At 42.5% G+C, this 14718-nt stretch overlaps 1 protein-coding gene across 2 annotated transcripts in view; it reads right to left on the bottom strand.

The window, feature by feature from the left end:
- Positions 1-434: 434 nt before the first annotated feature.
- Positions 435-14718, bottom strand: part of gatad2ab (GATA zinc finger domain containing 2Ab) — a 46671-nt gene continuing 32387 nt past the window's right edge. The window contains exons 3-11 of one of the 2 annotated variants that reach the window (XM_083767671.1): positions 11562-11685; positions 9271-9399; positions 8936-9007; positions 7646-7765; positions 7285-7485; positions 6764-7007; positions 5700-6142; positions 5066-5297; positions 435-3815 (exon numbers count right to left, since the gene is read on the bottom strand). In XM_083767671.1, the coding sequence (XP_083623797.1) occupies positions 3682-3815; positions 5066-5297; positions 5700-6142; positions 6764-7007; positions 7285-7485; positions 7646-7765; positions 8936-9007; positions 9271-9399; positions 11562-11685 (1699 nt within the window). In that variant the 3' untranslated portion in view covers positions 435-3681. Of the gene's footprint in view, positions 3816-5065; positions 5298-5699; positions 6143-6763; positions 7008-7284; positions 7486-7645; positions 7766-8935; positions 9008-9270; positions 9403-11561; positions 11686-14718 lie in introns of both variants that reach the window. The other variant, XM_083767670.1, reaches the window with a different exon arrangement.

Raw genomic sequence — 14718 nt, 5'->3', positions numbered from 1 at the left:
CAGCCTTTGAAATTGAGCCAAAAGGGCAACTTATATTGACATTGATATACTGTAGAGGCCAAAGTATATCCATGGTCCAACATCTTAACATGGGTCTGAACAGGATGGCCAGTAAAACTACTGGACAAAAACAACTTGCAGTGTTAAGATGTTCTAGAAACCATAGCACAACATTAAATTCTGGTGACATTTTATTTACTTCCATCATCGATGAAAGAGCAATGAGATGAATTCATGAATTGGAAAATAATAAAAAGGGGGGCTTAGACGTATTGTTCATCATAACAGTCATAACATTAGCCTTGGCTTGCAGGTTAATCTTGCATGTGACCGGAAGCTGTGATATCTCCTGTAACTCAGAAACAAAGAAAACATTGGAAAATGTGGGCATGAACACAAAAGCTATAAAGCAATGCATATGGATCAAACAAGTAAGGGGTTAGAATTAGTTTTATTATTATTACTTGATAGAGCAGAAAAAACCCAAAACAAACATTTCTTGTACACTTTTTTTCAACAGGGTTGCTATTGCATTTGACAGTGCTGGCACCCCAAGAAAACGGAATGGTGTTCTTGTTGTCAGACAGCAGCAACAGGCAGTAGTCAGAAAAGCACAGGGTTACATTAAGCAGGGCACAGCATTGTAGGATTACAGACAATATGCAATATACAGATCATCTGGAATATTGCAGATACCACTTTCATAAAGAAAGACTTAACTAGTGCACAGATGGCTGAATTCATCCAATCTCCGTTCACATAAACATTTCTATTGAGGATGTACTGCTGCACCATCCTCAATGTAACCCTGGTTTATTGAGAGAGAAACCACAGGACTTGAAAGAATATATACCTACCAACAGTGTGTCCTGTCTTAGTAGAGCCTAACGGGCTGTCCACACCAAGCACGATAACTATAAACATATTGTTTTTTAAATCGCTCTAACTCAAGTGCATGGCAGAGTCCACACCACAACATCAGTGGTGAATGATAAGTGCTTGGTGTGAATGGCTCTTAAAGGAGAATCCCATACTAGAAGGCTTTCTTACCTTTATTTGTAGTTGTTACGTCCCCACCAAAGAGGTCCAGGTGTTATTTTGTGCAAAAGCACATTATTGGCCATTTCCCCTACCATAAGCCCTCAATGAATTGCATTGCATTGAATTAGGCTATGGGGTGTTGTGCCAATTCGCTCATTTCCATCGCTCAAAAGTCAATTTGTTTTGTATATACCCGCTCATAGTGTAATGTAAATAGTATCCCAAGCGGCACATTTTACTACTTATTTTGATGGAAATAAGCGAATTAGCACAAAAACCCAACCCCCATTGAGGGCTTATATTAGGGGAAATAGCCAATAATGCACTTTTGCACAAAATAACACCTGGACCTCTTTGTTGGGGACGTAACCACTACAAATAAAAGGTAAGAAAGTCTTCTAGCATGGAATTCTCCTTTCATGCTACAAGCACTGCAGACAAATAGGGCCCAGTTCTTTGTGAAATTGTGTCTGTTACAACATAAGGAATGGGACATTGGGAGAAAAGACAATTCGGGTCATAAAATAATGGGTGATGAATCATGTTCAGCAGGATTGTTTGAATGTAAGAGATGGAATATAGCTTGGTGGAATTTAAAATAAACTGTGCCGACACCTTCCATACTGACAATGTCTCATGTCAGTACAATTAATGGCTGGCTTTGGTTGCATCTGAAATTTGGACCATAACAGACTTCCTACATTTTAGCGGAACAATGAAGCTTACCTATAATTGGTAAGATTGTACATGATGTGACATTACCCTATTTGTCAATATGGCTGCAGTGAAAAAAGGGATTTACAACAAATTAAATACACTGGTTTTTTAAACATAATTACCAATTCATTTTGGTTTTATTCCTGCTAGGCCATCGCTTTTCTTCGTGGGAGAAAGTCAGTGTACTGTGAAAGTGGAAGGGAGTACAGCAAAAGAACATCCTCTATGACATCTGAACTCATTAAGACGACAATACTCTGTTCTAAAAAAAGAAAATAAGTTCTGTTGGCATAGAGTATGTCACTGCTATATATTAGAGATTTTATTTTCACCACTAGCTTATCCTGTGCTGCCGCTTATAGAACCACAGCTTACATGAAACGGCATAGAGAACTCATTTTAAGGATCTGGACAAATCATACACACTTCAATGTAAAAGAAAGACTAATAAATCCATGTCATGTGTTGCTATAGGGGGTTTTGCATAACTACATTCTGAAAGCTGTCCAGCTTCTTTTAGACCAATTAAAGGGTGCTTAGGAACAACTGGACACACAAGAAAAACAAAGCCTAAAGTGAAGATCCATTCAAACTCAGGGCATAAGTATACATCTTAACTAACGTGACCCTATAAATAAACCCAGAGACAGTTTGTCTATAGAAGAAAAATAATGCACCACAACCTATGACTAAAAGCAAATCAATGTCATAAAATATGACATTCCTTACAACCTCTCTGTTTAGCATGAATTCTTCTTTATATCCAGAGAGGGTTAAAATAAACTAGAACCCTTCTAGTAGAAGGGATTCCATTTGGGCTCCACTAGTTCTTTGGAAGGTTTTTACAATATTCAAGAAGAATACTCCTCCAAACATATGGCCGTGTTTTATTGTTCTTTCTTTTTTTTTTACATTAGTCAGTGAAACCATAATCTGTATTTTAACTCATCTTAGAAAACTCTTTAAAACTAGGCTAAAACACGTAACCCAGCAGATGTAAAACCACCTCAACAGTAACATTAGCCTTTCAATTCAGGCCTCGACAAGAGGCCACTTCCAAAATATCAGGGAGCACAATATCTCAACACAGTATATGACTTACAGAAGAAAGACAAAAATTCTAACATTCAGCCATACAAAATTACCCGACACACCAAGTCTGCTTCTCTACTATACACCATAGGTTAAAGAGAAGAGGCCATCTGTGCGCAGATAGAGAATATTGTTTTTTTTACAGTCATTTGATTATATTCATTTTTGCAAAGCTGAAGCAGTTCTTAGTATTTCGTGGATGGTCCTCAGAGCTCCACCACAATCCCTGCCATGAGGTCTTACTGTAAGTTAAGTTCGGTCCTGCCACCATTTTGGGCCTGAGTCTAGCCATCTCAGACTGGAGAGGAATAGGAAGTAAGGCGAATCATTCACGGTGTATGTGATAGTGACCCTCTACCTGTCTGAACCAGAGACAGGGAAGGGCAGTGACCCTGCAACAACTCTTGGTGCGAACAAAGTTAAACTGACACACTGGGAGGGAAGGAAGGAGTGGTGACACTAGTGAGGTCTGAGAATGTACTATGCATGTCCATGTCAAGCCTTCCAGTTACCCTCAGTCCTTAGGACATACAGTAATCCTTGTATCCCAGAGGCCTGAGTTGTCTCAATATGCCTCCATATTGGGAGGAAAGGCTCAGAAGAAGAATAAAAAGAAAGATGGTGGCAGAAAGAGCAAAGGGAGAGGTGGAGAGACTTTTCTTTTCTCCTTTTCTTTCTTTATTGTAATCATTGGTCAAAAAGTAAATCCTCCCCAGAGTAGTTTTGGCAGGATGCAGAGTACGTTAGGTTGATAATGAGAATGACTATTATTGATATTATTAATAATGGGAGGGGTGATGGTTAATGGTGGGAGTAAGGAATCGGGTTGTATTATTTCCATGTGTTGGCCGTCTGGGAGATGGAGCGGGAAGGAATCATGTCCAGCAGGTACTCTCGTTGACGCTCCACAGCGGAGGTGGTCTTGTGCGCGGACAGGCTGGGATTCACATAGGCCATGGTCACACCTGACAGAAGAAGCACATTAGATGGTCAATACCTTGGAGATCTCCATTATAAGCTCTATTTAAAGGCCGAACCATACCAATGCAATTAGTCGCAACTTCCGCCATCTTGGATATCTCCTCGTCTCCCCAAAATGAGTGTAACTGCGCAACCCTGGGAAGTTGCACTAATTTAGGGAGACGAGGAGATATCCAAGATGGCGGAAAGATTCAGCGACAGAATGGATTAAAACACTTTTATGTATTGAAAACTACGGACCTACAGGTTTCGAACGAACAGGTGGGGAAGCGCGGTAAGCACCGTATATTTTGCATTTGTACATGTTCAGAGCTATTCTGAGGCAGGGGGTGCATGCGGAAACAACGGTAGGACATGCGGTTGAACATGTGCTACTCCCGTGCTGTAGTCCGTTATGATTCCCAAGAATAAGGGTGTAATTTCAAAGCCCTCAACCTATTTTTTGGACAGGCTGTTTGTATGATTGCAGATAAAAGGCTCCCAAAGGTGGGAGCCTACATACAGTATGTAGCGTCCCGGATGTCAAGTTTGTTTGTTTAGCCCTTAATAACAGTTAAGTCTAAAACCGGTTTGCAGGCCCAAACTGAAGCAAACAAAACACCCCCTAACCATAGAGGAGCTTACAGAAGAGAAACAAAACAAGGATGACTACACATGGCTGAGATAGTGATAGGACTTTTATAGGTGAAATCACAGCAAAAACTATTTTTTTGCAATGGATCCGATAAATAATGTGTTGACAGCAAGCTAGTCGAAGGCTCTATGCACAAGAGATCATAAAAGAGCATGTGTTAATTATACCCATTTTATGTGAATTTCTTCCCTGTAAAGACCATGTATGGACACCCTGTATGGTGTGAAAAACTCTTAATTGGTGGTACACCTGTAAAGGACGATGGAAAAGAGGGATGGTGGAGAGAGATGGTGTAGCCTGGATTCTACTGATTCTAAGGCCATAGAAAGAAGATGCCACCTCCCTCGGCTGCACCCCGGCATCCGACTTTAGGACATCAAAAACAAAGACATACAATCTGGAACTATAGTGATACTGGAGGTAAGAAAGAGCAAAGGGATTGGTGAACGAGAGGTGACAGGGAAAGTTTGAGCAAAGGAAGCCACGTTAAGGTACTGTGAGAGGAAGCGACAGACAGCCCCATGAAAGGGAGACGGAAGGAGTGAACTGGTAGCCGAGTAGAGAGTGTTCTCAGGCTAGCCTGGTCTCGCATGTATCTACCTGTGTTCCCTCCGCTCTGCTTCCTCCAGGCAGCCATGTTGCCCTGGTTACTGCTGCTGGCGCTGACCTTTGCCCCCTGCTGCAGCGGGCGTGCTGCGGCATGCTTACCTGGCCTGCTGACCAGCGCGGCCGCCGACACGGCGCTCTGCAGCTGGGAGGAGGAGGAGAAGGAGTGGGTCGTACCACGAGAGCTCACCACAGACTGGATGTTACGGGACAGCTGACCAGGACTCTGAAGGGAGGGGGACAGATAGAGAGGGATGGGACATTAAATTCATGAAATCACAGGTGGTTTGTCCTAAAAAAAACAAATAACTAAAACAATGATTCTGATTTAATTTTATGTACTAAAGGCCCAAAAATGAATTATTTTCTATCAATTACACACCCCATGAAACCTTGAATAGATTTTTTCACATTCTTGAGCAAATCATTTGATGACCAGTCTCAATTTGATGACCACTCAGTCCACTCAATTGAGTCTCCTACTGACCGACCAGTCACCTATCATTGAATTATTGGCTCAGGAATGCGAGAGAAACAAATAAAATCTCCATGAATTCAAGGCTTCATGGGGTGTGCAATTGACAGAAAGTCATATAGGGTGAACTACTCCTTTAAAGGCAGCACTCACCTGTTTGATTGTGGAGTGGTGGCGAGAAACAGGTGTTCCTCTATGCTGCTGCTGCTGTTGCTGCTGCTGCTGCTGCTGCTGCATGGCAGCCCTGACTTGTTTGTACTGCTGGGACACCAGCGCCTGCTGCTCGCTCTTGGACATTAAAGAGGGGGAGGAGGTGGTTTTGGAGACAGAAGGGGATGAAGAGGAGGCAGCCTGTTGGAGGATGCGCTGCTCTATCTCCTGCTCCTGTTGGAGGGCCTTAACAAAGGCTGCCTTCAGCCTATTGGTGTGCTCAGCTTTCAGGGCTTTCTTCTGATTGGATGACATGCACTGGTCACAAAGGATGGCCCCAGCCTTCTCTTGTCGCCAGCGGGAGGTAAAGTCTGTCTTACACTGAGCACAGGTGTGTGGCTCTTTGGGGAGAGTGCTGGCCAATGCCGCTGCAAAGCCCACATTACCTGTGTGATAAGAAAAGCAAAAAGGAGCCAATTGGAGAAGCAGCTTAAACTCAGATTCCATTAGAACGTCTGTCTTCAACAGGTGTACTACAGGGGGGGCTGCCACATCTTTGTGTGAGGGAATTTTCAGTTTTTACTTTACCACTTAACCTCTGGCATCTGTATTCTGGGGGGGACATATGCCAAAAATAGACGATCTACAAACTTACAACGGGAACGCAGCATGATGTGTTGTGAGCTTGTCGACCAGCTATTTTATGCAAAGAGATTTGGTGTACTGGGACAAATAGCTGACCAATACAGAGCCAAAGGTAAGGTTTACTAAGTATTGAAGGTTTACACATTAATGTGAATCCAACATATTAATAGAAAAAAATATGTGTAAACAAATAAACATAAATGTGCAAACAAATAAACATTAATATAATACTGTAACAGATATCGCGGTCAAACACTGTCAATGAAACCAAGTATAATGTGTAATACTATTTTATACAATTTAATTTAAGTGGGGGTCACTGCTTCATTTCTATCTCAGCTTGAAAATCCCAAACTGAAGACGGGCCCTTCCAATTACTACAACCACGGACGTTTTGTTAAGAGTGAAGGGGCTTTACCCACCTCTGCCATGAATCTCCAGCAGTTTCTGTACCACCTCTTCCAGCCCCAACAAGTAGATGAACTCATTATTGGCTGCCGATGGGAGGAAGTTAAACTCTGGGGCAGACGGTTTAGGAGGAGGGATTTCCAAAAGGGTCTTCTCCAGCTGCTTACGTAGAGCCAATTTGGCAGCTGCCTGTCGGCTGGCTGGCGACTCATTGGAGTTGGACGACACCGACGAGCCCTTTAGGTTGGTTGGAGAGGCCTGGACATAAAGCACACAATGTTTTTCATATCTGCTTATACAGACAAAAGGAGGGGATTCACAAATTACACAATTATATTTTATCAATCATGCAGAAAAATCATGCAACTGTTGCCCTGGAAAACAAATAACACAACTACCAGGGAAACAGCGCTTAGCTAAATAGCTAGTCTACAAAACGTGCCAGAATGTATATTTTAATTGATTATTAGTACTGTAGTAATATTATTGTTTCAACTCTGCTAGTGGTGTAAACATTTCACTGGATGTTTCTAACCTGGGGGATGTTAACCATGACATTGGTGTTAGCTACATTAGCCACCCTGATAAGACCCTGCTGGATGATCCTTTGGCCCTGCATCTGGACGTTGGGCACAGAGGCCCTGGGAGCCAACAGCAGGGGCGGAGGGCCAGAGCCACTGTGCTGCTGTTGATGCTGGCGCAGACTGGCAATCTGCTGAGGTGTCACCGCAATGGGCTGACAAAGAAGCAAAAGCAGGATTAGATAGCAGTGGTAGAAAGGGCAGGGAGATAAACAGTCAAGTGTCAAGTGGAATACAAATATATAATTACATTAGTGTTATATGATTACAATTGCCATATAATTATTATCATTGTCATTATCAGCCAACACCCACCTGTGCCCCTCTGACCAGGGGAGGCATGACAACCTGGGAAGTCTGTTTTATGGACGGGACATGCTGCCCACCGCGCACCAATGGTGGAGGGATCACTGTGCCTGAGATACGGCCTGACACCTGAAAACACAACACATTACACAGTGTTATTACACCTCAATTGCTCGTTTTATTAACACAATATCCAGGCCAGTGCCAGACAAATCAGCGAAAATAAGCATAGGAGACGCGTCACTTCCGCCTGCCCCGGAAGTGATAACCGTCCATCCATATTTGAGCCACATCCTCATTCTAGGCTGTGCTTCGACGCGCAATGGATTAACTTTCTTAGCACGATCAAAGTTTAGACTTTTATAAGGTTTCAAAGGTCGCAGTTTGTCTCATTTAGAGAAAAATGACTATTAAGCGTGTGCGTTGGATCGGGATGTAGGCGTTTCTACAATGTACCAAAAAAAGATTTATTTTATATATATATATATATATATATATATATATATATATAAAAATAAAATAAATCGATGAATAAGTAGTTTTTCTCGTGGATGGCTCAGGTGACCTCAATACCTTTTCACAAGATATACGTTTGGCACAGATGCGGTTCCAATGCCTATGGAATATGATTAAACCACCACATATCTTTTATATTTTTTATCCAACGATTTTGTAACCCATTGTCACCCCTGTGTCAATTATCTAATGTTATCCTGGGCTCTACACACCCTCCGCCAACCTAGTCCCCATATATGGGGGACATGGGGAGAGCAACGGACTTGAACTCATGCTTCCTTCATGCCCGAGTGTCCAAGTTTCCCTGGTTGGACGTAGCGCGTGGAAGGAACACGTTATTCCAACCAGTTCCTTTCCCCTCCATCAGGCACCCCGGATGGCCAGGGGGAGGCAGTTTAGAGACCAGGATTACTGCATGTTTTTTGTGAGGGTACCTACCCTAGGGGACACGGGGAGAGCATGCAAACTCCACACAGAAAGGCCCTTTCGCCAACCCCGCCTCGGGTATGGGCACTGATGACACAGAGGAGGAAAAACGCCGCCAGCACCCACAGCGTCCCGAGCGGGAATCGAAACCCAGGACCTTCTAGCTGTGAGGCGACAGCACTACCAACTGTGCCACCGTGCCCCTCAACCACCACATATTTTCATCCATACTTTTACTTGAATGCCAAGTATAGAATACCAACTACAGAATCTACTATTGAATATTGTAACTAAAATGGTCCTGTGTGAGAGAGTTTGCAGAGACAATAAGCAGCTGCAGTGGTAAGTAGGTGTCACCTGGAGGGGTCCTTTGCCTGATGTGTTGCTACCTCTTACCAGAGGAGGGGGAGCAGCCACAGAGCCAGTCGACTAGGAAACAAGAAAACACATATGAAACGTGAACAACTTGTTCATCTATACACATACATTTGATGCAAATACTCAAATAATCAAACTGAATCAACATGGTGGGACTTGAGGCAGGTAGTACTCCCCATAAGCTAACAATACCTATTCTTTCACCCCAGTCTTGTCTTGAAATGTGATAAAAGGACCTGCGGTTATGTAATAAATAAAACCATAACAGGCCTCATCCCAGGATGAGTCACCTTTCCGTTGTTGTCTGCATGTACCTTCTGTACTGTGCTGTCCTTCTGGATCTGGCTCTGTCGTAGCTTCTTCAGTAGCACCAGCTTGGCTTCTTGGAGTCTCAGCTCCTCTTTAAGCGTTTTGATAATTCGCTCCCTCTCCTCAGGACTGCTCTTCTGTGTGCACAGCACATTGCGCGCACACACACACACACACACACACACACACACACACACACACACCATACAGATAGGATGTTCAGGTTGGCTGGGGGCTGTCCGATTTATCCACGGCACGTCTGTCGGCCTATTTTTATGCATGTCTCCTTCTGACAGCTCCATTTCTCCATTTCTCAATGTGGTGTCTATCAGACACACATGAGGTTCAGAATGAGAATCAATTGTTACATCACATGATTACAGGTGTATGAGTGGGTGAACACAAAAACTGCTCATGACGGAACGTTCCACCAATTAAAATCCAACCGTCAACTAAGGCTGTACCCTAGCCCTTATTTTAGGACTCGAACTTCGGCAGGAATTTCCGAGTGAACATTCGGACCATTTGTTTTTAATTAATTAAAAAATAACCGTCTCGATCAGAGCGCACAGCGCGTCTCCCCCGCTCTTCTCTCGTCCCTTCCAACACACACACACACACACACACTTTTCTAATTAATTAAAAAAATAACCATTGAGATATCAGCGCGTCTCCCCCGCTCTTTATAAATCTCTCTCGTCTCTCAACACACACACACACCACGAAAACAGCTGATCTGCGCGTTGCTCGTTAGCTGTTCCTCGTTAATTTGTTCCACCTGTGTATGAATGCGGCTTCAGAAGAAGTGGGCACAGGGAAAAAGCAGATCCTCCGTGACAGTTTTGCTTAACAATGATCAGAGTTCACTCCTTTTGTGATGCTATCATGCTAGAGAGCATAATATGCTAATATATTATGGCTGCTACTGGTAAGAACAGTTCCCCCTATCAGCGATCATGCTGGCGTGTGTTTGTGTGTGTGTGTGTGTGTGTGTGTGTGTGTGTGTGTGTGTGAGAGAGAGAGAGAGAGAGAGAGAGATGCGTCAGTCTCCAATCACCAAATGAATGTGCACAGCAGAACAAGGAGAGATTTCTTTAAAAAATCATAACTTCTGACAGGAATGCACTAGAAACTTTTTACACGTTCACATCGCATTCTCGCCGAGATATATTTTCAAGTTAATAAAAAAGGAAAAAAATAATAATAATAATAATAATAAATATATATTTTTTTTAATTAAAATTAAATTAAAAAAAACGAATGGTTCAAGCCCATTAATTAAGATTCGAGTGCCAACCCTAACGAGCGAACATTCGAACCTTGAATGTTTGGGGACAGCCTTACCGTCAACTGCTTCTGACGGAACTCTCCGTCGTATAAGCTTTTCCTTCTTCAGCGATCCTAGACCGGTTTCGCGCATGCGCACTGCCGTTCACTTCTTGTATACAAGGCGGACTGAAAAGGTGAATAACGCTAAATCTACGGAGCTCTTCATGGTTTTGAGAAAACGCCCAATGTTCGGAGGTCTGTTCTGATTGTCCGGTGATCCCGAGTGGGACATTGGCGTTTTCTAGAGCAAGGATGGCCTCATTTTAGCTCGCTAGCATTGACGCTAAATATTTAGCATCTAAAATGGACCAGCAAAGCGGACGTGTGTCACACTAAAACCAAGTAGACCCGGGTTGACAATCAAGCGCTGGCACTTTCGTCCACCAGGTGGCAGTGATACAGTTTTAATGATTGGTTGGCCTTTTACTAACTAGACTGATACATCAAAACCCATCAGCAACCATTGTGTGCCAAACACGCATATCTCATAATAATAACGTGAGCCAATACAAATGTGCATGGAAAGAAGAATGTTAATGTTTACATAACCCTTAAAATCTCGTAAAGAAACAAGCGCCACATGTCTGGCACAATGTTCGGTTAAATCTCAGGTTGACATCGGTTGACATGAGCCCGTGATGAGATAACCGAAGGTCAACTGTTCCAACTAAGAAATAGATGTTGGGAAAAATGCCATTTTTATGGTTTTACATATACATACATATATAATACTAGAAACCATTGAATCTTTGCCCGTGTTGTGGCAGAATAATCTGCCATTTCCCATGTACTGACACTGTAAAAACAAAACAAAAAAACAGCAGTATTTTCAGCAATTCTTTGTGTGTGTGTGTGTGTCAGATATTTTTGTATTTATTCTGCTTCTGCATTTTAGGGCAACCATCATAAAATATAGCTTTGAGGTGTTTAAATTAATTTGTGTTCTCTTTGCATTCAATGGTCTTACCATAAGTTTATCTGTGTCAGTCTTCATGAAGCAGTGCCCATTCATGAGCGGACTGGATGGTTCGTTGTCTGACAGCACAATCACATCATCTGGTGACGGGGGCTGCCGTTCTCTTTTTACGTCGCTGAGGAGAAACCAACCAAAAACCATTACTATTATCATTACCAGCTTTATTTTGAGTTAATCTTCACCATCCCTCCCAACAACTTCAAAGTTGTATACAGTGTGCTACTCCCATGCAGCAACTTGTAGCTTTGTACTTTGTCCAGTAGATGGCGTTAGATCAATAGTTCTGCACGATCGTTGGACAGATGCAGAATGGGACACACGAGGAGAGCAGATCTAAAGAGATCAATAGTTCTGTAATGGCGGCATGGGGAGTGAGAGCCTCACTAACCGTGCTTCTCCCCCTTATCTTTAGCAAAGGGCAACACAGACAGGCCTCCCACCCCCTCTCCTCCGCTACAGATAGCAAGATCATAGTCACAAACTGCGTGCAAGACAAGGCCAAAGGGGAGTTGCTCTTTAAACGGGAGCAACAAAGAAAAGTACAAATCCATGATAAAAATCAAGACTGGTATCTTTCCAGTGTTGTTTTCTACAGTTTGAGGAGAGCGAAGGGGACGTGGCAAACTATATGCATCATTATGATGTGTAGACTAGAGGTGAATTATAGTGGTGAGAGGGGAAAAATAAGGCAAAGCTGCATGAATGGTTGTTTTTGTGTTCAGGGGGTGTTCATGACTATGTATGTTGGGTTCAGTGGGTTTATGACTGCATGTATGCTGCATGTTGTTATGTATGCATGCATTTAGCAACATGGAGCCGTTATGTAATTGTCCAGGGCCTGTTAAGCCAGGGGCGTCAGGACTCTGCTTAAGGCCTAGTCTACCACCCAGGCAGCAGGGCCTCCACCCCTCCCTTCCAGAAAAAGGACCTAGGGCCTAGTGAGAACGGCTCAGCCTGGGCCTGGCTCTTCCCTCCCTCCCGGCGGCTGACACCAGAGCCACAGAGCAGAGTGGAGCAGGAGTCCGCAGGACACACTGGAGAGGGTGACAGGGTGGGGGAAGGGAATACATGGCCAGGAGCCAACCTATTGTGTACACATTCACTCATTCACTCACTGACTCAGTCACCACTTTGCTCCCCCCCACCCCCCGCCCCTTCCCGCCTCTCTCACTCTTTCACCTTTTATTCCCTAACTTGCTCACTCAATTCTTCACCCTGCTCCTTCACCACCATAAGCACCGTCCTCCTCACTCACTCATCTTTGCTATACTCTCCTCCTACATATATACACACACATACGCACGCGCGCCGTTATGCGACTTGTGAAGACGATAGAATAGGAAAAACAAACGAAGGGGTGGACTCTACTAGCATGCTGGAATCAGCATATTATCAAAAAGAAGACACCAGTGACACTCATCCGATAGTTTACATAAAAATATATATGATGCCAAACATAACAATTTCAATATAAAAGTTCAAGCTATGGTAGGCACAAATCCCAAGGAATTTAACTTTGAGTGGCACAATGTTGTGTTCTATCATTCTTTAAAATGCCATTTATCTACAACACAGCATTTAAGCTACAAATTCCTCGACAGAATGGCCCTGATGCTCAGTCGCTCACTCAAATGTTGATGTTGGCAGAATACCGAGATCAGAGAAACCACTTAAACATGCTTTAAATGCTCACTAGATTTACAGTATTTAGTGATTCTTCACCTATGAGCAGCTGACAACAAACTATTAAAAATGATACATTGCACTGATCAGTGGAAGTACTTTGACAGGTACTACAGACAGCAGAATGCTACATCATGCTGATCATAGGTTGGGGGGACAACAGGGGTTCAGGACAGTTTAAAATAAAGTTGTAAGAGAAGATATTGCAGTCACTCCGAGCATGAAGATTACAAAATGTATTGGCAACCCACAACAGAGTTTTAACCAGAACCAAGAAATTTGAACATATTACGTGCGTTTTATTTTTATCTCTTCACTGGCTCCCAGTGAAAAAAACAATTGTTAAAAAAGCTTCTCATTGTTTTTAAATCTATCAATGGCTTAGCTCCTTCCAATGTTTCTGACATGCTTGACCCATACGTGCCACCCAGACCCCTTAGATCAGACAAAGGTCTCCTCACCATAAAAAGGACAAACTCTAAATCAGGTTATGGTGCTTTTAGTCATTATGGTCCTACTCTGTGGAATTATCTGCCTATTGATAATAAGATTTGCTATCACACTGTCTTTGTTTAAAAGCAAATTTAAAAACCTACTTATTTTCACTAGCTTTCAGCTAGATTGTGAAATGTGTATAGTTATTTTTAAATAACTCATCTTGTATTTTAATCATATGTTGTCTTAATTCTTTGTATAAATATAGGGATCTTTTTCTTATTCTTATGTTTTGTATTTCATTGAAGCACATTGAGTCCTCACTTGTCGTGTGAAATGTGCTATATAAATAAACTTGACACCAGAATCAATAGCACAGTTACAAGCTACTGTACAATTAGGCTATAATTTGCCCAAAAGGTAGATTGTGATCTACCAGAAGATAACAAAGGCTGTGCAGTTAGATCACATGATATATGCCCTTAAAAAAAAATATATATATATATATATATATATATATATATAAAAGGAAAAAGGCATCTGCCACTTGAATTAAGGTGACTTCATTGATCAAATAGGGCCTGTCAGCTCAAACCCACAATGCAATAGGCCTACTTCATTTTCAAGAGTGCTGCACACAAACGTCAGTAGTATTACAAAGTTATACAAAATAAAACCGTACCAGTCACATTTACCCCCGCTATTTCCCATTCCGAGTGCGTTCGTCTTATATGTAAACGGCAGCACAGCTATTCCAAAGCCCCTTCAGATACATTTTTAACTATGTTCAGTAATGGGATAAATATTTTGTGGGTGGAATAGACCTTGTTGACCAACTTGAGCCGTCTTTGAAAGTAGCTCACAAGTCAAAGTAGTGCGGGCACCCCTGGGATAAACTAACCACAGCTGACCTGATAGCAACACTTAAATTAATAAACTTGACTTAACTGAGAGGCACTAGGCCAGGGGTCGGCAACCCAAGATGTTGAAAGAGCCATTTTCGACCAAAAATAAATTCAAAATCTATCTG

The sequence above is a fragment of the Protomyctophum parallelum genome, assembly GCF_964188405.1.
Source record: "Protomyctophum parallelum genome assembly, chromosome: 6".
NCBI lineage: Eukaryota > Metazoa > Chordata > Actinopteri > Myctophiformes > Myctophidae > Protomyctophum > Protomyctophum parallelum.
This window is presented reverse-complemented; position numbering and strand designations above follow the sequence as displayed.